We start from the raw sequence: 22,952 nt of genomic DNA on the forward strand, positions 1-22,952 counted from the left end.
GTTGAGCAAGTCTATTGACACCATTTTTCCAACAACATGTTCTCTTCATGTTTCCGTATCCTATTTTGGTAATTCTTAATTCTCAAAATATTTTAAACTTCTTTTATTTCTTTTTTTTTTTTTTTGGTGGGGACAGAATGTCACTCTTGTTGCCCTGGCTAGAGTGCCGTGGCATCAGCCTAGCTTGCAGCAACCTCAAACTCCTGGGCTCAAGCGATCCTCTTGCCTCAGCCTCCCAAGTAGTTGGGACTACATGTGCCACCATGCCCAGCTAATGTTTTTTTCTATATATTTTTAGTTGGCCAATTAATTTCTTTCTATTTTTAGTAGAGACGGGGTCTCGCTCTTGCTCAGGCTAGTCGCGAACTCCTGAGCTCAAACAATCTGCCCGCCTCAGCCTCCCAGAGTGCTAGGATTACAGGTGTGAGCCACCACGCCCAGCCATATTTTAAACTTTTTCATTATATCTGTTAGAGTGATCAGTGATCTTTGATGTTACTATTGTAATTGTTTTGGCATGGCACAAGCCACGCCCATATATATGACAGTGAACTTAATAAATGTGTGTGTTCTGACTGCTCCATCACCAGCCCTTTTCCCCTTTCTTCCTTTCCTTAGACCTCCCTATTCCTTGAGACACAACAGTTAAGCCAATAATAACCTTACAATGACCTCTAAGTGTTCAAATGAAAGGAAGAGTTACATATCTCTCAATTGAAATCAAAAGCTGGAAATGAGTAATCTTAGTGAGGAAGACATGTCAAAAGCCAAGATAGGGTGAAAGCTAAGCTCTTGCACCAGTTAGCCAAGATGTGATTGCAAAGGAAAAGTTATTGAAGGAAATTAAAAATGCTACTCCAGTGAACACACAAATCATAAGAAAGCAAAACAGCCTTGTTGCTGATATGGAGAAAGTTTGAACAGTCTGAATAGAAGATCAAACCAGCCATAACATTCCCTTATGCCAAAACCTACAGAGTAACGCCCTAACTCTTTTCAGTTCTATGAAGGCTAAGACAGATGAGGAAGCTGCAGAAGAACAATTTGAAGCTAGCAGAGGTTGGTTTAGGAGGTTTAAGGAAAGAAGCCATCGCTGTAACATAAACATGCAGAGTGATACAGCAAGTGCTGATGTAGAGCTGTAGCAAGTTACCCAGAAGATCTAGCAAAGGTCATTGATGAAGGTGGCTACACTAAACAACAGATTTTCAGTGTAGATGAAATAGCCTTATATTGGAAGAAGATGTCCTAGGAATTTCATAGCTAGAGAAAAGTCTATGCCTGTCTTCAAAGCTTGAGTCTCTCTTGTTAGGGACTAATGCAGCTGTTGACTTTAAGTTGAAGTCAGTGCTTATTTACCATTCCAAAAATCCTAGGGTCCATAAGAATTATGCTGAGAATCTAAGCCAGGCACAGTGGCACATATCTGTAGTCCCAGCTACTCAGGAAGCTAAGGTAGGAGGATAGCTTGTGGCCAGAATTTTGAGGCTGCAGTTTACTATGATTATGCTTGTGAACAGCCACTGCACTCCAGCTGGGGCTGTTGCGAGACCCTGTCTCTAAGCAAATACATTTTTTTAAAATTATGCTATTAGTAACTCTTATGCTCTATAAAAGGAAGAACAAAGCCTGGGAGACAGCATATCTGTTTGTAGCATTGTTTACTGAATATTTTCAGCACATTATTGAGACTCACTGCTCAGAAAAAAGATTCCTTTCAAAATATCACTGATTGTCAATGACCCTGGTCATCCAAGAACTCTGTTGGAGAGGTACAAGGAGATTAATGTTGTTTTTACGATGTCTAACACAACATCCATTCTGCAGCCCATGGATCAAGGAGTAATTTCAACTTTCAAGTTTTATTATTTAAGAAATACATTTTGTAAGGCCGTAGCTGCCATGGATAGTGATGGATCTGGGCAAAGTAAATTGAAAACCTTCTGGAAAGGATTCATCATTCTAAATGTCCTTAAGAATATTCATGATTCATGGAGGTTCAAAATAACAACATTAACAGGCGTTTGGAAGAAGTTAATTCCAACCCTTATGGATGACTTTGAGAGATTCAAGGCTTCAGTAGAGGAAGTCACTGCAGATGTGGTAGAAATACCAAGAGAACCAGAATTAGAAGTGGAGCCTGAAGATATGACTGAATTGCAGTAATCTCATGATCAATCTTGAATGGATAAAGAGTCACTTCTGATGGATGAGCAAAGAAAGTAGACTGCTGAGACAGAATCTACTCCTGGTGGAGATACTATGAACATTGTTGAAGTGACAAGAAAGGATTTAGAATATTACATAAATTTAGTTGATAAAGCAGCAGCAGGATTTGAGAGGATTGACTCCAATTTTGAAAGAAGTTTTTTGCTGTGGGTAAAATGCCATTAAATAGCATTGCATGCTACAGAGAAATCTTTCATGAAAGGAAGAGTCAGTTGATGTGGCAAACTTCACTGTTGTCTTATTTTAAGAAATTGCCACAGTCGCCCCAACCTTTAGCAACCACCATCCTGATCAGTCAGCAGCCAGCCATCAACATGGAAGCAAGACCCTCCAGGCTCTGCTGATTGTTAGCATTTTTAGTGATAAAGTATTTTTAAATTAAGGTATATACATTTTTTAGACTTGATGCTGTTGTACACTTAATAGACTATAGTTTAAATATAACTTTTATTTGCATTGAGAAACAAACTTGTGTGACTTGCTTTATTACGATGATCTGAAACTGAACCTGCAATATCTCTGAGGTATACCTGTATAATATTATGTATTATATAATATAGTTCATATATAATATATATAATAGTGATCTATAATATATTCCTGTTTGTGAGTGGGCTGTAGCTATTCACATTCATGATGAAATCTAGCAACATGATGTTGAGTGGAAAAGGGCAAGTCACAGGAGAATACTTACAATATGTTACTAAAGTTCAGAAACAAGCAAATTAAGAAATATATTGTTAGGCCGGGCACGGTGGCTCACACCTGTAATCCTAGCACTCTGGGAGGCTGAGGTGGGTGGATCGCTCGAGGTCAGGAGTTCGAAACCAGCCTGAGCAAGAGCCAGACCCCGTCTCTACTATAAATAGAAAGAAATTAATTGGCCAACTAATATATATAGAAAAAATTAGCTGGGCATGGTGACGCATGCTTGTAGTCCCAGCTACTCGGAGGCTGAGGCAGCAGGATTGCTTGAGCCCAGGAGTTTGAGGTTGCTGTGAGCTAGGCTGACGCCACAGCACTCACTCTAGCCTGGGCAACAAAGCGAGACTCTGTCTCAAAAACAAACAAACAAACAAAAAAGAAGTATATTGTTTAGGGGTTATACACATGTGCTAAAACTATAAAGAAAAGCAAAGGGAGACAATAAGTAACCATTTAGGAGAATGGTTGCCTCTGGGGAGAGGGAGATGGGAAGGAAGAAAAGGAGGAATGCACAGAAGAAGCTCCAATGGTGGTAAAATTTGGTTTCCTTGGATAATGGGTTTGCAGATGTTTGCTTTATTATTGTTCATTATAATCAACAAATATAAAAAATATACATTATTCTTTTGTATGTATTAAATATTTCACTAAAATAAAGAAATCTGGCATGTATTTATAACATATGCTATGAGTATCCTTTTACATGCAGTATTGAACATTTGTCTAATTTTTTCCCTAAAATGTATTTTTAGAAGCTGATGCCATTTTAAAGGTCATGCATGGTATCTATTTGTCCTCAGTTATGTTTTTGTATGCAGAAATTTAAAACTTTTATATAGCCAAATCATAGCTTTAGTGCCATGCTTAGGGAGGCCCCAAGGATTAAAAAAATATTCATTTAAATTTTCTTCTAGTAATTTTTTTTTCTTTTAAATCTTTATTTGATCTGGGAATTACTTTGGTGTAATATATAAGGTTGTTTTGTTTCAAATGGTCAGCCAGTCTGAGATTTAAGTCAAATAAAATCCCTAGTGGCCCCCTCTAAGCTGTTTTGTGTATGTGTCTCCTTGGGCAGAGTTGAGTTTTTGTTATTAAGTGGTCCTTGTCTAATGATTCGCTGGCAGAGTAAGCCTTGTGTTTGCTGAGACACAGCACAGATAAAATCTCTTAAATTATCATAGTGATTGGAGAAGTGAGCCAGATTCTCTCTTTTCAGGTTTTTGAGGTAGAATTTTTAAAAGTTATGAGATAGCAAAAACTTGAAAACCCTTTGGTCAGCCTTGCCCTTCTCATCCTTGCAGTCTCTGAAGTCCAACCATAGGAGCAGGTGTCTGGTGATGGCTGAGCCAGGGGTTAAAGGCAAAGGGCAGCTATCCTGAAGGCGGTTGCATCTGGGCAGCTTCATCTCGTACTGCCATTTACTACTGTGTTGGGTACCCAGATAAGTTTTGAAGACTTTTCCATGTGGCTTCATACTCACTGGAAAGCCCTTTATTGTGGCTCCAGGAAGACCCCTGCCCAACTTGCTTCTGGTCCTGACATTTAGGTCCTCATAGAAATTAATTTTGTGATATGTAGAATATGTCAAAGTTAAAAGATCACAGTGTAAAATGTTAAAGAAGAAAATGAAGATGGGCAGGAAAAATGTAAATGTTAGCAAAATCATTGCCTCCCACTAAGAAATCAAACCAGTACTACTAGGAGTTAACATTGTTACCTCTGCTAGAGTCTTTTTGTTTTGTTTTTTTATTTGTTTATTTTTTATTTTCTCTGAAAGCCAGAAAAGGGGCTGAGATGTGGACTGTGGGGATAGAGAAGACTGTAGCCTAGTTCTATCTTTATCTTACCAATATTAGCCATCTCTGAGCATTTGATACTATAACAATAATGTTTCTGTCTCTTTATTTTTTCATACTAAAGGTCCCTCCCATCAGGGCCAAGAAGGGAAGAGAGAACTGGTGGGAGCAGTGAAAAGAAAACTGTCTTAAACCCCAGAGCCAACCTCACCAGTTTGCCTAGGGCCAGCCCAGTTCTGCCCATGCATATCAATTGTGTCATCACCTGTGCCAATATCATATTGTCTGCTTTCCTTTGGCATCCTAGGCTTGTTTTTCCAAGGAAAAATGTTTTATTTCCTTGGTCTGGACAAATATTTATCTTACTATTTCTATATTCAATTAAAGTCAGTTGGCTTAATTTTACATTTAAAACAAAATAAGCTAGTCTTAGTTGGGCAGGGGAATTGAGGGAAATGCTGCTGTAAATGAGTTCCAGTTTCCTGGCCAAAGGTCCCAAGAATATTTGCAGATGTAATTCATCAGACACTTCATTCATTTTTGACGTATTGTGGAGAACAAGAAAGGTATCAGAAGCCTGGAGGCATTGTTAATACAATCTTTAAAAAAAAAAATTCTAAAAACTGTAGTCCATGTTGAATCCAGGCCAGATTCTAGAATGCTCTGGCAAAGTGATGACTCAAGCGTCAGAGGGGGAAACACTAGGATTTTGAACATGGGCTCACAAAGATCTGGAGATTTTGGGCCAGGGGTTCTCCACCCCATGAGATTCATCTCCTTCTTTTAATAGTAAATATTTTGTTGTGTTTCTTCTACTATCCTGAACTTAATGCCAAAAATAGTGTAACCTACTTATCTCCATTATTTATAAGAAAAATGTGTGAATAGTATAGACACACATACATACACATACATAATACAAACATATACCAAAAATGCCCTAACAGGCCGGGCGCGGTGGCTCACGCCTGTAATCCTAGCTCTCTGGGAGGCCAAGGCAGGCGGATTGCTCAAGATCAGGAGTTCGAAACCAGCCTGAGCAAGAGCGAGACCCTGTCTCTACTATAAAAAACAGAAAGAAATTAATTGGCCAACTAATATATATAGAAAAAATTAGCCGGGCATGGTGGTGCTTGAGTCCAGGAGTTTGAGGTTGCTGTGAGCTAGGCTGACGCCATGGCACTCACTCTAGCCTGGATAACAAAGTGAGACTCTGTCTCAAAAAAAAAAAAAAAAAAAATGCCCTAACAGTAATATAAAGGAGAAATGTTTAATGTAATAATAAAATTTATTCTAATGTGTAAATGTTTCAGTATGACCATACTAGAAGATATAAAGAAATAATCAGAAGCTTTTACCAACATGTAGGATCACCTAGAATGCAGAATAAATACAAACTGACATAGGTGTGTAGCATTCCTCTTGGTAATGTAATTTTCAGAAATGATGAACACCTCCTGGTAAAGGTCTGAGCAAAACAGAGTACGATCTTCCTATGACTTACATGGAAGTTCCCATCCTACAAAATTCACCATATATGAAACCATATCTAAAAATATTTATTTATTTATAAAGTATTTATTTATAAAACTGAGTTAGGGACTAGGCTGAGATAATAGACATTGCCAAGCCCCATGACAAATCTTTACTGTGCAGCAAGTGTCCGCTCAAATGTAGTATGCCTAATATGCTTGGCCTCTGCAAGTGACACCCTCTGATCATGACAAACAAAGTCCAGAGGGTGACCCAGTCCTTGTTGGACTCACAGAGTTTTTCATGGCCAGGACTGTGAGAAGGAAACATGGAACCCATGCTGGACTCAACCAAGGAGTTCAGGTTCATTGGAGAGGCCTGCCACTGGGACGGATGTTTCAAGTGGCTTCCCAACCCTCAGAGAGTATCAAAAGTTAGTGGAGGCCAGGCACAGTGGCTCACACCTGTAATCCTTTGGAAAGTCAAGGCGGCAGGATCACTTGAAGCCAGGAGTTCGAGACCAGCTGGAGCAACACACCAAGACTCTGTCCCTACAAAAACTAGAAAAATTATCTGGGCGTGGTGGCATGCACCTTGTAGTCCCAGCTACTTGTGAGGCTGGTGGATCACTTGAGCTTAGGAGTTGAAGTTACAGTTGAGCTATGAGCCATGATGATGCCACTGCACTCCAGCCTGGGTAACAGAGCAAGACCCCATCTTAAAAAAAAAAGAAAAAAGAAGCTGCTGGCCATTGGCCATTAAAATGACTATCTAGGTTGGTCCAAGTGCAGTGGTGTTTACAACTAATTGCTCACAACCAGTTACAGATTCCTTTGTTCCTTCTCCACCCCACTGCGTCACTTGACCAGCCTTTAAAAAAATAAAATAAAATGACTATTTAGATTAGATGTCCTTTTAAGGTGCTTTCCATCCCTAATATGTTCTGTTTCTCAGTAATGTTTTTGACTCTTCTAATTGTTTTCATTTTACTAAGAAAACATAATTGTATTGACAAGTGTTAAATGACAGGTTTAGCACCCCTATGATTATTTTCTGTGACTCTTTCTATTCTAAATCCTCTGTTCTTTCTCTGAGCTTAGCCACTTTTTTTTTTGAGACAGAGTCTCACTTTGTTGCTCGGGCTAGTGTGCTCTGGCATCAGCCTAGCTCACAGCAACCTCAAACTCCTGGGCTCAAGCAATCCTCCTGCCTCAGCCTCCCCAGTAGTTGGGACTACGCATGCGCCACTATGTCCGGCTAATTTTTTCTATATATTTTTAGTTGTCTGATTACTTTCTTTCTATTTTTAGTAGAGACAGGGTCTCGCTCTTGCTCAGGCTGGTTTCGAACTCCTGACCTTGAGTGATCCAACTGCCTCAGCCTCCCAGAGTGCTAGGATTACAGGCGTGAGCCACCGCGCCCAGCCAGCTTAGCCACTTTTAACCCTCCCATTTCTATGGGGAGCTGACGGGCCTTGCCTCCAATGGGTCCCTGGAACAGCTGTCGCCTGGCAGTCTCTGCCAACCTATTAATCCTGCAGTAGAAATCTTTGCAATTTTTCAGTGACTAATTTTTTTCTTAACATCATATGTAGGATATAAGGAAAGTGATATATAGGATATAAGGATATAAGGAAGTGCAGTCTTCTGAAAGTGAGTACAAACTGTGAGAGTATGTATGTGTGTTTTAAAGTTTTTGTTATCCTGTTTGATTCTCTTCTCTTAAGATTCAACTTCTGAAAGTTAAAATTGAATTTTAACTTTTCTGACTAATACCAATTTTTTTTTCTTTATTTAAGGCTGTTTCTGATGCTTGGAAGCTATCTTTTCATCCACAAAGATGGTAATAAATCTTTGCCTCCCACAGTTCAGACCAAGAATTCACTGCAACAAGGTAAACAAGACAAATATATACACACATAGTTAAAAATATACAATATGTATTTTTCATGTATTTAGTCATTTTCTGCCTTGTGTATATGGACTTCATGCAGGCTTACTATACTTTTACCCTCATTATTTTAGATTTCACCAGATGGTATTTAGCTAAGCATGGGTCAGGCTCACCTCTGGAATCACACAGCACCATTATGAGGTGAATTTGTGTAGGATCTTCTTCATTGTGCTCTTCGATGATCAATTTCAAGCTAGTCACAGTCATAGCAAAGATAGAAATTCTCTCCTCCTAGTTCTTCTTGCTAGAAATAATGACTTACATTTGTTATATGGGTGCCTTGTTATTTGTTATTTGGATTAAGCTTCCCCTCCCCTTTTGTGAAAAGGAGGGTATCTATCCACAGCACAGAGGAGGGAACAAGGAAACACCATGGGAAAAACTGACCCCTTTCTTAATGTGGAGTTTCTGCACCCAGCATTCTATGTCAAGTTCCCAGATTGTTAGGCTGACTCCTCTGGACAAAGATATCTTAACAATTTCCATTGGCTATAGCAATTTCCACTGATTAGTATTAGAAATATTAAGGGGGGAAGAAGTTAATTCTGTCCCCTACTACTGCAGTCCCCAAGCCCTGGGCCATGGACAGGTAGTGGTTGGTGGCCTGTTAGGGACCAGGCTACAGAGCTCTGCCCCTCTCTTTCCCCCACCTCGATGGAAAAATTGTCTTCCATGAAACCGGTCCCTGGTGCCAAAAAGGTTAGAGACCACTTAGTGTTCTAAATTCCCATGTTTGTGCACACATTTTTTTTTTCTTTTTTTTGAGACAGAGTCTCACTCTGTTGCCCAGGCTAGAGTGTCATGGCATCAGCCTAGCTCACAGCAACCTCAAACTCCTGGGCTCAAGCGATCCTCCTGCCTCAGCCTCCCGAGTAGCTGGGACTACAGGCATGTGCCACCATGCCCAGCTAATTTTTTTCTATATATTTTTAGTTGGCCAATTAATTTCTTTCTATTCTTAGTAGAGACAGGGTCTCGCTCTTGCTCAGGCTGGTTTTGAACTCCTGACCTTGAGCGATCCGCCCGTCTCAGCCTCCCAGAGTGCTAGGATTACAGGCGTGAGCTACCGCGTTCGGCCCACACATTTTTTTTTTGAACTAAGTTTCATCATTCATAAATTTACAAGAAGCTTGTATATTATGCCTTCCTATGAAACTGTCATAATAGGTAGTGTCCAAAAACAAAATTGAGAACTTTAATGAACATTTTTGTTTTCTCTTAAAAGTTTGCATGTTTTCTTCTGAAATAAAAAACCACTGGTATATATCCCTTTCCACAAAGATACTATTTTGAAGGAATTTTTGGCTTTATTGGGCAGGGTTTTGTTGCTCATATTTTTCATGTTGGGCAGTACCTGGGGACACAGTTACCCTCAGCCTTTGACTTGATCTTGGGTGCCTGCAAAAAAAACCTATGACAATTTAGTTTAATGGAGAAACTTTTAAATGAGAAACTTCAGACTTTCTTTAAAGAGTTTTCTTAAAAGTGATAAGTTCTTGAAAACTAATTGTCTTCATTTGAATCAATGTGTCTCATATTTGTTATTAAATCTAGATATCAGCTGATGGTTATGAAGTAGAAAATCTCATCTCTCAAGACCTCACAAAGAGAAGTCATGGTTTTAGGACAGAGTATTTCATTAAGCCACCAGTCTATGTGACAGTTTCCTTTCCCTTTAATGTGGAAATCTGTAGGATTAACCTAGACCTCACAGCTGGGGGAGGCCAGAATGCCACTGGCCTAGAAATGTACACATCTGCCTCATGCAGCAGAGCATCTTGGAGCACGCCCGAGTGCCGGACCCCAGGCCCAGCCGAGCCATCTGTCCCAGACAAAGAGTCATTCACCTTGGTAGGCAAAGTCTTACTGAAAAACCAGAGCCAAGTGGTATTCAATCACAGGGGCTTCAAGGCCAGACCGCCTTTTGGCCCAATGGAAGTCACACTTCCCTCCCCTGCTGTTGTGACTCAGGAGCTTTGGAATAAAGGGGCTCTTTCCCTTAGCCATGTGGCCCACCTCAAGATTTGCATCACACACGTGACAGGCAGCGGTATTCCTTGCATCAAGCGGTTGGAAGTATGGGGTCAGCCAGCCAAGACCTGCTCTCAGGAGGTGATAGACAGCGTTCTACTGGTTGCCTCAGAGAGCCTGCCCCAGGTCTTGGCTCTGCAGGCCCCGGCCTTGCCCATGGAAAGTGACTGTGACCCCGGGGACCAGTCTGAGGTTCAGCAGGCCCCCACCAGCCTGCAGGAGCTGGCTGAGGTAATTGAGGATGTGCCTGAGGAGTTCCTGGATCCCATCACCCTGGAGATCATGCCATGTCCCATGCTGCTGCCCTCAGGCAAGGTCATCGACCAGAGCACGCTGGAGAAGTGCAACCGCAGTGAAGCTGCGTGGGGCCGAGTGCCCAGCGACCCTTTCACGGGGGTTGCCTTTACTGCACACTCCCAGCCCCTGCCTCACCCCTCCCTGAAAGCTCGGATCGACCACTTCCTGCTCCAGCACACTGTCCCTGGCTGCCACTTGCTTGGGAGAGCACAGACTGCACTGGCAGTGACTCCTTCTTCCATTGTTCTGCCCTCTCGGAAAAGGAAGATGGAACAGACCGAACGAGGCCTGGACAGGAGCCTTGGTATAAATGCTTCCTGTTTTTCTACCACAAGCCCTCTGGTCTTGCCCACTACCTCAGAGCACACTGCTAAGAAAATGAAAGCCACCAGTGAGCTTAGCCTGACATACATGGACTGCTCAACAGGTAATTCACTGTCCTATGTCCCTGGCCCATTGTCATCCCTACTCTTCCCGGCTGACACTGGAACTATGGCCCTTTGCTTTATGCTTTGCCAGCTTAGATTCCTCAGGCTGTGCCCAGGCTTCTCCCTTCTCATTCCTCATCATGGGCCCCCTCAGCTTTGTCTCAGAAGCCATGGAGGGGCTAGACATGTTCACATCTATTCCAGGGCTTCCGTCTGCATGTTTGTTCCTCTGTCCGGTGATAGTCCCACTGGCAGTTTGGCCTTCCGTGGGTTCCCTTTACGTCCCCTGGCTGGGTCAACACTTCTTCCTGGGCTTGAAGCCTCTGGTCAGAGCTGCTGGGAGCAGAGACACCAGTCCCTCAAAGCAGACCAAGTCTTCCTTCTGGTACCTCGCTTAAGGTTACTCATGTGTCAGTGGGCTTCTCCAGGTATTGTTTCTAACCTTCGCAGAGGTGTGTTGATTTAAGTACATTGAAGTCCTCACCTCCAGGAGCTCACAGAAAAGTATTGAAGTACTAGGTTGTAGGCCCTCCTTTCAGGAGAGAATTGCTGAAAAGAAAATCCACACTGAAGGAAGGAAGGACAGTTAGTAAAAGAGTAGACAAATGACAACATTCTTTAGTAAGAGATCTGGGCTTCCTGCCTCTTCCCTGCATTGCCAATGATTTCTGGGACCAGTGATGCTGCCCTCTCCTGACAAGAGCAGCCCTGGTTTACCTGGTGACCTCTGCAGCTGAATGTGTTCAGTGTGAATGCTTCAACGTACATCTGATGTTGGCTCTTAGGCTGAGATAGATCTGTTTTATGGCGTTAAAGAAATACTAGTTATGGCTGGGCACAGTGGTTCACGCCTATAATCCTAGCACTTTGAGAGGCCGATAGGGGAGGATCGCTTGAGCCCAGGAGTTCCAGACCAGCGTGGTCAACATACTGAGACCGTGACTCTACCAAAAAAAAAAAATTAGAAAAATTAGCTGGATGTGGTAGCATGCCCAGGAATTTGAGTTTGTAGATAACACCACTGCACTCTAGCTTGGGCAACAGTGGGAGACTCTGTCTCAAAAATAAAAAAAAAAGAAAAGGAAGTATTGTTATATAACAAATTACCTCAGAACTTACTGGCTCAGAGCAGCAAACGTTATCTCTTAACTTCTGTTTGTCAGGAATCCAGACCTGGCTTGGCTGGGTCCTTTGCTTCAGAGTCTCTCTAGGCTGCTGTCAAAGTGTTGGCTGGGGCTGTGGTCACCCCCAAGCTTGACTGGGGAAGAATTTACCTGCAGGCTCACTCACATGGTTGTTCAGGATTCAGTGATTGTTCAGGATTCAGTTCCTCATTGAATCATTGGGCTGAATTGTTGGACGAGGGCCTCACTTCCTTGTTGGCTCTTGGTTGGAGGCTGCCTTCAATTCCTTGCCCTGTGGGCCTCTCCATGGGGCAGTGCACTCTGTGGTAGCTGTGCATTCCAGAGAAAGTACGCAAACAAGATGGAAATCCTGGTCTTGTATAACCTGACCTTGAAAGTAACATCTCTCACTTGTGCTGTATTCTATTTGTTAGGAGTGAGTCCCTAAGTCTAGCCCACACTCAAGGGGAGAGATATCCAAGGGCCTGACTATCAGGAGGTGGGGTCCATTGGAGAAATTTCAGAAACTCTCCTACACCATTGATACCTTTTTTATTGAGTGTTTTCATCCAGGATTAGTGATCAAATTTTTTTTTTTTTTACAGACAAGGTCTTTCTGTGTGGCCCAGGCTGGACTCAAACTCCTGAGGGCGAGTGGTCCTCCTGCCTCAGCCTCCCTAGTAACTGGGACTACAGGCACGTGCCACCACACCCAGCTGCATCCTTATATCTTTTAATGTGATAAAGTACATTAATAGGTTTTCCAATATTGAACCATTCTTATACTTCATTTGGTTGTGATTCTTTTAATGTCCTGCTTGGTTCTGTTTGCTAGTGTTTTATTTAGGATTTTTACATTCATTATGAGATTGGACTGTAGCTGTGTATGTATGTGTGTACTATCTTTGGTCAGATTTTGGTATCAATGATTTTTTTAGGGTTTTTTGCTCCATAAAAAGAATTTAGAAATCTTCCTTTTCTATATTCTAGAACACTTTTTTTCAAAATTTATTTATTTATATTTTTTGTAGAGACAGGTCTCATTATGTTTCCAGGCTGGAGCCTCGCATCTCAGTCTCTCAAAGTGCTGGGATTACAAATTCAGCCACTGGCCTAGCCTTGGAACAATTTAATAGTGTTAGAATAGTCTGCTCGTAAACATATTTGGTAGAATTCCCCAGTGATTATCAGTGCCTGGTGCTTTTGGAGGGTAGCTCTTTGACAACTTTTTCTTTTTCCTTGTGGAAATTAGTATGTTTAAATTTGATTATTCTTTTGATTTCCTGTTTTTCTCTAAAAGTCTGCAAATAGTGTGCTTAATAGTTAGTTCTCTGTCTTTGGTTTTGAGAGTAAATTCTAGTTAACATGAGCCCCAGAAACTTCTGGAAGCATCTGAAGTATCATGAGGTGAGACAAAGAAAAAGGTCTTTAGACTTCAGTGTCTGTTTGTAGAGGTCTCAGTGGTGTTGGCCTTGACAGACTTGGTGACACAGGACCATGCTGACTAGTGCTCCTTCAAGGCCCTAAGCTGATGTCCTGTGTCCCACAAACTGTAGACAAAATGTTCTACTCTCCTCTTTGGGGGCAGTCTTGCAAATTTTCCTACCACGCAAGCCCCTGGGGCCTTTCTTGGGCAGTTGTTCCCCTACCTCTTTTGCCTTTGCCCTCATTCCTTAGCTTGGCTCTCTATTGACCAACAGTCCCCTAGGTCATGGGGTGGTGAGCAGGAGGTCTCAGGCATTCCATTTGGTCACAGCTGCTGTGTTTCCCTTCACAGGAGAGAGAGAACACCAACCACCTAGAGAATGCAGGCAAGCAGCCCTGCAGTGTGGGGGAGCCCCCAGGAAGGAGTTTTGGGGAAAGAGAAGACTAAGGCTACCTGGGAGGGAAGGGGCAGGCAGGGAGCAGGAGTCCAGAGCAGGCATTTGTTTGCCCCAGACATTTTTCCTTGGCTAGCAAGGAGGACTTTAGAAAGAAGTATGCAGTTCTGCAGTTGAGCCACAAGGTGGCCCACGCCTGCCCAGCCATTTGTGCAGGAGAAAAGCCACAGGCCAGGAAACCTGAGGCTTGTGGGATGAGTGGGAACAGGCAGGGTTCCCAGGGCTTTAACTCTCGTTGTTCTGTCACCACAGTCCACTAGTAGACATTAAGAAGGAGTTTCTTTACATTTATGTGTTTCTGAAGTTGGAAGTGCCATTTTTGTAGTCCTCAAAGGACTACTTGTTTGTTCTTGCCAAACCTGCCTCTGGATGTTGTGGTGTGCACGTCTCTTGACAGATCCAGTGTCCCATGAACAGAAGCTGTCACAAAGCTTGGAAATTGCCTTGACGTCCACCCTTGGCTCCATGCCCTCCTTTACAGCTCGGCTGACCAGGGGACAGCTCCAGCACCTTGGCACAAGAGGGAGCAGCACTTCCTGGAGGCCCGGCGCTGGCTCGGGTAACATGGGCCCCGTCTGTCTCCTTGGAGCCTTTGAACGGGTGGTGTGTTCTCTGTGCAGGATGCTGGGCCGTGTCTTCTCTGTGGACCTGCATGGCCAGGCTTCTTCCCTGTTCCAACACCCAGTCTGGGGAGAGAACCTGTTTTCTAGCCTTTTCCACAGAGAGTTAAGGGGCTAATGGTGAACTTGAACTCTTCAAAAGAAAAGTTTTCTATAGTCAACCCTTAGTAATTCTGTAGACTAGAGCTGGACTGTCCTCTGCTGTTTTTTTTTTTTTTTTTTTAAGCTCTAATGTTAGTAATTCTTTCCTGAGGAATTTTGTTTCTCCTTTTTTCTTTGTTTTTCGAAGCTAGTCTCCCATCTGACATTTGGGGCACTTTATGTAACTGTGAAGGGAGATTTGGGGTTGAGTACATCGTCTTTCTCCTTTCCTACAACCATTTAATCAGTGTCTTAGGAAAGAACAGTAGGAGCTTACTGGGCCAATTTTTGCCTAGAGGGAACATGGGACCACTTTATGTGATGAACTCCATCATGATACAAAGTGAGAGGAACTGACTGCAATGCTGTGGCATTTTTGACAACCTGAGACCTGGTGGAACTACTGCCAAGGCCTGCGCTTGATTCCTCCTGCCTACACAAAGCCAGTGCCTTCCATAGTCTGCATCCCAGGCCATCTTCCCCTTCTGCCTCTCCTTCCCCACTGCCCTTTTCCTCTCCTGCCCTCTCTCATTATCCTGATCATTCTCAAGAACCTATCTTGTCAAAGAATCCACTTCTTCTAACATGGAAGTCATCCTTGGTTTCCCTTCAGCGTCTTCATGACATTCTGTTCATTGTCAAGTCCTGTCCATACTCCTCTGAAATAGATCTCAGGTTAGTCCTCTCTGCCTCCTTCCTATGGCTACTACCCTGGCCCCAGCTCCTGTCCTCTGTTCCCCAGACTCCTGTAGTAGCCCCTGCTGGGCTTTCTACCACCACCCTTGCCTTACTGTAGCTCATCATTCTCACAGGAGTCAGAGGGATCTTTTTATAATGTCAACCAATCATGGTGCCTCATTTCTTAAAATCCTTTCTTCGCATCCCATTGAACTTAGAATAAAATCTAAATTCTGGCTGAGTATGGTGACTCACACCTGTAATCCCAGCACTTTGGGAGGCCAGAGGGAAAGATTGCTTGAGGCAAGGAGTTCGACCCCAGCCTGGGCAACATAGCAAGACCCCTTCTCTACAAATAATTTAAAGAATTAGCCAGGTGTGGCAGTGTACACCTGTATTCTCAGCTACCAGTGGAAGCTGAGGCAAGAGGATCAGTTGAGCCCAGGAGTTCGAGGCTGCAGTGAGCTATGATTGCACCACTGTACTGCAGCCTGGGTGACAGAGGGGAGACCTTGTCTCTAAAAATATAAATAACTAAAAATCTAAACTCCTGCTGCCCCTGAGGTCCTGCATGCTGTAGCCCCCATCCACCCTACTCTGTGATCTCTTCTGAAGCCACATTCTCTTTTCTCTTTCTTTAATGGACCAGCTCTTTGTTCTTGTTGTCCCTTTTCCTCTGCATGGTTTGCCACTTGTCATTCTTATTATGAGTCTTCCCACAGGAGGCCATGCTTGCCCATCCTGCCCACAGTGAGATCCCTTTTTCATTCTCTCTCTTTATTACCTCAATTTGCAATTTTATATTTGTGTTTCCAGTCTGCCTAGGGCACAATAGTCTTTTCCTTGATGATTTTTATTTTTTGTCACTGAAACTGCCCCTGGGGCTCTAGGCCTCTGGGATGCTTTCATGGGACTTTTGGTCTGTGCTGGAGAAAATTGGGGCCCTTGCATGCTTCCTGGTGTGGTGCCAGGGGTGATTTTTAAGATTCTCATGGAAAATAAGATGTTAAGATTCTCAGGGTACACCTGTGGGTCGTGCAGATCTCTGAGACCTCTAGCACGAAGCCTGCATAGAAGGAGCACTCAGTAAATAGCAGTCTCTTTGCTTTTGCTGCCTTCCCTCCTTCCTGCCCTCTCTCCCTCCTTCCCTTTCTTGTAGGGGTTCACCTGTGAGGAAAGGAATCTCTCAACTCATTGGGTAATTCCTGGCTTGTGTGCACACAAGAGACACTTGGGACTTTCAGGTTGCTTAATGTTTGGCCCAAAGCAAACACCCAAGGCCAGGCCACTCTTGTTCTGGGCTACAGCCCTCAGGGGTGAGAGGGAGCACCGTTTAGACCACACTGCAGTTCCTGTTCCCCTGTGAGGACTTGGGGTGCTCAGCACATGGCGCCCCTACCAAGCAGCTGGCTTCAGAGCTGAGTTGCATTTCTTTGTACTTGGGCCCTTTGTTTAGATGTCATATCTTCATCACATATTTTTTGTCTGTTTACTTGTTTCGTTACTGGCAGGATCAAGGTATTTTTATCACATTATTGACTGAGCACAAGGCATGTGAGGTGCTGCGGCGCTAGGCCTAGAGAATAAACACGTGAGAAGCACAGACATAGTCTTGACCCTCCAGCGGCTTCCAAAGCCTGGGGTCGTGTGATCTGATGGTGTGAGAAGGGCTGACAGGCTCTGAAACACAGGAAAGGGCAGTCAGGAGGGCTTCCCAGAGGAGGTGTGGTTGAGCCAGGTATCTGGATGAGGGCATTCTAGGCAGAGGGGGCAGGGCCCAGCGGCAGGAGGCCGATGTCACAGAGCATATGTAGAAAGGAAGTGATTGGGGTTGCAGGACCCTGAAGGCTGAGGCTGTGTGTGAAGGGAGGGAGGCTGGCTGGGGTGTGCAGGGGGTCTTGACCATCCCAGAAGATGGGGAGCCCCTAAGAGGTGTACAGTAGGGCATGGGGTGTCAGGCTATATAGATGGGTCATAGGAGGAAATTTAGGACAGCTTGAGGGGATGAGTCTGGAGGAAAGTGACGAGGGAGGACGAGATGCACTGAGTGGCCTGGGTTGTGGTCATGGAAATGGACAGACAGGAGGGCCTTGAAGAAGCATTTCTGAAACACATCGATTTGAGGTGCCTTTTGGGGTCCCCTAAAGAGTGGTGGCCAGGAATGAAGAAGTGGACCATGGGAGGACGGGGGGGGGGCCAGCCCCTGCCGCTCTACAGAGTGTTGGGGATTTGGTGAGAAAGTCATGGCCTAGGAGATGGGGGTGCAGGAGCTGCACCTTGGCCCTCACTCCAGGAGACCTTGTGGGAGTTGAGGAGGAGACAGACTTGCCGGGGCCAGGGCAGCACAGGAAGGGGACTGGCCAGGGTCAGGAGCATGAGGGGCTCGGGCTGCAGGGAAGCAGGCCCCAGGCACAGCAGGCAGGTGCACTGCAGACAGACCTCAGCCCTGCCCTCTGGGGACCTCCCTGCCCACCTGTCCCAACCCAGGTCCAACAGACCATTTGCTACTTTTTCCTTTCCTGTCACATCTAACCATCCTGCAGTTTACATCGCCAGAGCTGTGCCTTGCTCTAGCCTTGGCAGCCTGTCTGACGGGAAGGGAACCTGGCTGGGGACCAGGAGTAGGGCCCAGTCCTGCCTGCTGCCCAGAGAAGCCAGCTCTTTTGGTGCACTCACGGGAGCACTGAGATTCGGTCAAAGACCAAAGAGAGAGGCCTCCTAAGTTCCTAGGCCTCCTGCCACCCTCCCTGCCACATCAGCCAGAGGCGGGCTAGGGAGGGTGAAGCTGCAGGGGCGCATGAAGGACGGCCCTGCCTGTCCCACAGAGCCCGGGCTGAGGAGCAGCCTCCCTAACCCTGGGCTGTTTTCCTCCCTGATTTACCAGAGCAGCCTGGGAGCGTCCCGGGCCCCGAGTGTGCCTCCTGCAAAAGAGCGTTCTCCTCCTACTTCAAAAAGGAACCCGTGTACCAGCTTCCCTGTGGCCACCTCCTGTGCCGGCCCTGCCTGGGTGAGAAGCAGCGCTCCCTGCCCATGACATGCACGGCCTGCCAGCAGCCGGTCGCCAGCCAGGACGTGCTACGGGTCCACTTCTAAGTGAGCAGCCCCGACTGGACAAGACCCAGGGCCAGGAAGAGCAGAGGGGGAGCAAGAGCCAGGTCACAGCTCCCAAGGTCTGGCCAGGTCCCAGGCACAGAGCTGCCTTTTCTTTGCCAGGGGATTCCCTTGGTCACCTCACAGTGCAGCACAGGCCCAGAGTGGGGACAGGGGAGGGGCTCTCCACTCCTTCTCAGGTGACCATAGGATAACAAAGCCATAGGGTGGGGTGGGAGGCTTGGGGGACACATCCCTGCCCTCCTGTGCCTCCCTGCCACTCCCCCCACCAGAGCCCAGGTCCTGCTGGAGCCAGCCCCCTTGTGGGCCGGGGACCCTGCTGAGGGCCCCCAGGATATCTGCACACCCGGCCCCCTGCAGCAGGGGGTGTGTGTGGAGCACAGTGGACGGTGCCTGCGCCTCAGGCCGTCCAGACTGCGGAGCGGGGGTCCCCGCGGTGCATGACTCAGCCCACACTGGCGGCCACTCCAAGCCTTAATAAAGTGGTGGTTGACGTCTGCTGCTGGCTTCCTTCTCGTGGAGCGCCTGTGTCATCATGCTTCTGTCCCCTCCTACACCCGCAAAAGTAGAACTGTCACAGGGCAGCTGGGAACAGTCACTGCGTCACTGCAGCCTGACAGGCTGTAATTTGTGTCACAGGCCTGAAAGGACAAAAACTCGCATTTTCAGATCCATCCCATGCTTGAGGCCCAGGCTCCCCAAGGGATGAGCCCAGGTGTGTGTGTGGGGGTCCGAGTGCTACCCTCTGGCCAGGTGCCAGCACCTGACGCTGCTCTCTGAGGGGGACAGTACCTTTTCTGCATGTGGCCCATTTCAGGAAAAATACCTGTTTATGGGCTGTGGCTTTTTTTTTTTATAATCCAAAATTTAGCTTTGTGGAGTCCCAATGGGAACGTTGTACCCCTACACTGTTACTACATCAGCTAGATCCCATCACTAGAAGAATGCCTCAGCACGTCTGGGAAGGAGCAGCCGAGGGACGCTTTATACTGTATTTCCTCCGTGAGCTTAATCAGTCGCAGGCACCTGTGACAGGCCGTGGTTACACGTTCCTGGTCCCTTCAGGACGCCCAGGGCTCCAGTCCAGACCCAAGAATTCAGAGATCTGGGGTTGGGGTCAGGCTACAGTTCCCAGGGGATCTGTCCACAAAGGTGGCTGCAGAGAGGGTCACAACCTTCCCTCCCCTTCCCGAAGGTGTTGAGCTTGACACAGCCCTCCCGTGAGACTTCAGGGACTGCACAGATGGCCTGTCCTGCCCTGCCAGTGACACCAGTGTGTGCCCTTTCCTTTAACTGTCTGTGCCAGCCCCGAGTCTTGCCTGCCCCTCCCTGCGTGCCCGTGTTCTTAGAGAAGCCCCAGCAGGTAGCAGAAGCTCTTCTTTCTCTCTGTGTGTGTGGGGACTTCATTCCCTGTCATGGTCTTAGGGTAACAGCCTGGTTCCCCCCACCAGGGCCCTCTGACTGCTGGGAGCCCTTCTCTCTGGGGGCTGTCCAGCCACCCAAACCCAGTGTGTGCCCTGCCAGCGAGCGCCCTGCCAGCGTGCGCTCTGCGGGGCACAGGCGCGCACACATGGCTGTGCTGGAGCCACTGCCCACGCCTCCTGCGGGGCCCTGGGATCTGCGTGTCCAGCAGTCCTGCCCCCAGGAAAACCAGGCCTGGGAGCCACCCGGGCAGGCAGGACCTGTCCTAGGTGCAGGTGGAGCCACACCCCCATTTTTGTCTTATTTTAAAGACGGTCCAAAAGGCACATGGTCTTTTCACCGCTCTGGCCAGAAACGTGCTAAGCACCGCTGGGCTCTTTTTCCGTCCCCCCAAAATGGGAATAAAATGTCTCTTGCTGTCACCTTCTCTGAGGGCGGTTTATTTCTCATGAGAGCCTGTGGCCAGGCACAAAGCAGCTTCCCAGTCTCCATGCAGAGTTGACCTGCGCCCACTGGGAAGACTCAGGGCCCCAAAGCCTTGCTGTGTCCCCGCTGCCCTCCAGAGACTCCAGCCACGCTGGCCCACACAGGTCTTTGGGACACATTTCTCTTCCCCTTCCTGCGTCATCTACTCGGTGGAGGACGAGGCTCCTCTGGGCCGTGCAGCTCCGGGTCCCTCAGCGGGCAGGAGCCGGGGCCACGGCACCCAGTTTGTGAGGTGAGGGGCCCAGGGCCTGCAGTCTCCAGTCTCCACTCCCGAGGTGCAACGCTGAGACCTGCCGCCTGCTGTGTGGAGCCAGGCTCTGGCCCAGGCCACTCTGTCCCACTGGAAGGGGCTGGGTCAGGCCAGCTGTCGTGGCCCCCCTGAGGGGGCGGAAGGGAGGTGTGGTCAGAGTCAGTCGTGAAGGTAGAAGAAGTAGAAGAACCAGATGGCCAGGAAGAAGAGGAGCAGCTTCTCATTGCTCAGCCCGCACTGCAGGTCCCTGCAGATGGGCGGCGGGGCCCTGCGGGCCCTGGGTCCTGGGGCTGAGCTGGTCTTCCCAGCCCCACACCTGGCCTGCCTCTTCCTGTAGGTGTCCAGCGTGAGGCCACTCAGTGGCTGGGCGCTTTTCCATCCCCCAGGAGACGGGGTCCTCTGACGCTGAGCCTGCTGTAAGTAGGTCTGCAGACAAAGGGACCTGCCCCAGGGGGAAATTGGCTGGCGGGCTGCAAGGCTGCTGAGTGGCCTCCCACCTGTGGTATTGTGACGCAGGCTGGCTGCCATTGTGATGGCCACTGGGGTGGGGCTGCTGCTTGAGGCTGGCCCCTGCCGTGGAGTCCCCGAGGGCCTTCTATGAGCAGCGCCAGCTCCGGAGCTGACCCCTCACCTCACCGGGCCTCCCAGCCCATCTGCACGTGGCAGGACCCCTTTCCTTGTAGTGCTGGGTGGGAGGGGCAGAGTCCCATTTGGGCGTTAGCCGAAGCTGCACTGTCCAGTGTAGCCATGAGCCACTGGCCTCATGTGGTCATTCAAATTAATAACATTTAAAACTCAGTTCCTTAGTCACACTCACACCAGCCACATTTCAAGTGTTTGGAAGTCACATGGGCTTGGTGGCTGCTGGGTTTGGTTTTTTTTTGTTTTTGTTTTTGTTTTTGCATAATCCCAAAAGGCACAACTCTGAATACCAAATTCCAGAACATTTGCTGTTCTGGCGTTTGTGACTGTGTCAGTGTTATGGTCAACACCAGTGAAGAGACAACTGCTCAGACATTGTGGTGTTTTCTCTTCCAATACTTTTCCATAAGGAAAAAAACTATCTATGTATATATAGCATGTGATCTGTTGTCGGTTATTTCTCTTAAAATCATTTTATGGACAATTTGTCCTTAAATACTATTATTATTAAAAACCCAATTTGGAAGAACAAGTCAGAATAACCAGGAAATCCCTGTAAAAGGACAAAACTCTTGGCTGGGAGTAAGGGGAGCTAAGCCATGAATACACAGATCAATGGAATGGAATTAAAAACGCAAAAATAAGCCCTTTTGGAAGCTTAGTGTACTGTGAAGGCAGCGTCACAGACAAATGGGGGCACATGAGCACAACAGGTGGTGCAGGAGTCCCTGGGAAAATAAAGCCATGTGAAAACTAGAGAAAAATGGAAAATGACGGGATTCCTGTAAAGCCTGGGAGTGAGGAAACCTTTCCTGATTCAAAATCCAGATATGGTAACAGAAAAGATTGATAAATTTGAATACATAAAAAAAACACCTCTCACATGATTTTAAAAATCCATAGCAAAGTAAAATTAGAAGTTGAGAAAATATATTGACAACCTGTATTAAACGGTTAATATTCATAATATATAGCTTCTAAAATTGAGAGATTCACAAATGCAAATGGCGTCTAAACATAGAAAAAATGTTCAACCTTGCTCATAATACAGTGACATGAAAAAGGACCATAACATACCATTTCTTGCTTAGTAGATTGGCAAAAACCTCAATGTTTCACTATCAGGTGGTGAGGCCACTGATTAACTGGGCCATCACACCCTACTGATGGGAATACAAGAGACACAAGCTCTATGAAGGGAAATGTGACCATCTCTAGCCACGTCACATATGCTTGTGCCCTATGTCTAGGAATCTAGTTGCAGGACCCCTGGGAACACCTGAAAGGGTTTCCAGCCCCACCAGCACGCACCAGCTGGAGCTGATCCTCCTGGGCTGAGAGCCACACTGACCTCCACAGAGGGGCCTGGATATGGGTGATTTACACACACATGACTGTGCATGTGTGACCATGAGATTATGGAGACCCTGAAGGCCATCCATGCATGTAAAAAGCCTTTGCAAAGTCTCTTTACAGTTTCTATATATGGAGAACACTGTCCCAGGCAGGGTGCTAAGTGCTTTACATGCATTATCTCATCGAATCCCCCAAATCTTTGTAGTTCAGAGGAAACCAAGGCTCAGTTCCACGAAGAGCTGCCCTGGCTGACTGCGTTGTGTAGCTGGGTGTCCATGGTGAGTGGTCCCCGCTGCAGAGCCGGTTCACCGGGGCATTGATCTGGCCAGA

At 46.5% G+C, this 22,952-nt stretch overlaps 1 protein-coding gene across 3 annotated transcripts in view; it reads left to right on the plus strand.

The window, feature by feature from the left end:
- The window catches only part of UBOX5 (U-box domain containing 5), a 47,544-nt gene extending 26,462 nt beyond the window's left edge, over nt 1-21,082 (plus strand). The window contains exons 2-5 of one of the 3 annotated variants that reach the window (XM_012755187.3): nt 8,002-8,096; nt 9,711-10,911; nt 14,314-14,475; nt 18,240-21,082. In XM_012755187.3, the coding sequence (XP_012610641.1) occupies nt 8,043-8,096; nt 9,711-10,911; nt 14,314-14,475; nt 18,240-18,448 (1,626 nt within the window). In that variant the 5' untranslated portion in view covers nt 8,002-8,042 and the 3' untranslated portion in view covers nt 18,449-21,082. The remainder of the gene's footprint in view (nt 1-8,001; nt 8,097-9,710; nt 10,912-14,313; nt 14,476-18,239) is intronic. The other 2 variants (XM_012755191.3, XM_012755192.3) reach the window with 2 other exon arrangements.
- The last annotated feature ends 1,870 nt before the right edge of the window (nt 21,083-22,952 follow it).

This window comes from Microcebus murinus, chromosome 16 (assembly GCF_040939455.1).
Source record: "Microcebus murinus isolate Inina chromosome 16, M.murinus_Inina_mat1.0, whole genome shotgun sequence".
Lineage (NCBI taxonomy): Eukaryota > Metazoa > Chordata > Mammalia > Primates > Cheirogaleidae > Microcebus > Microcebus murinus.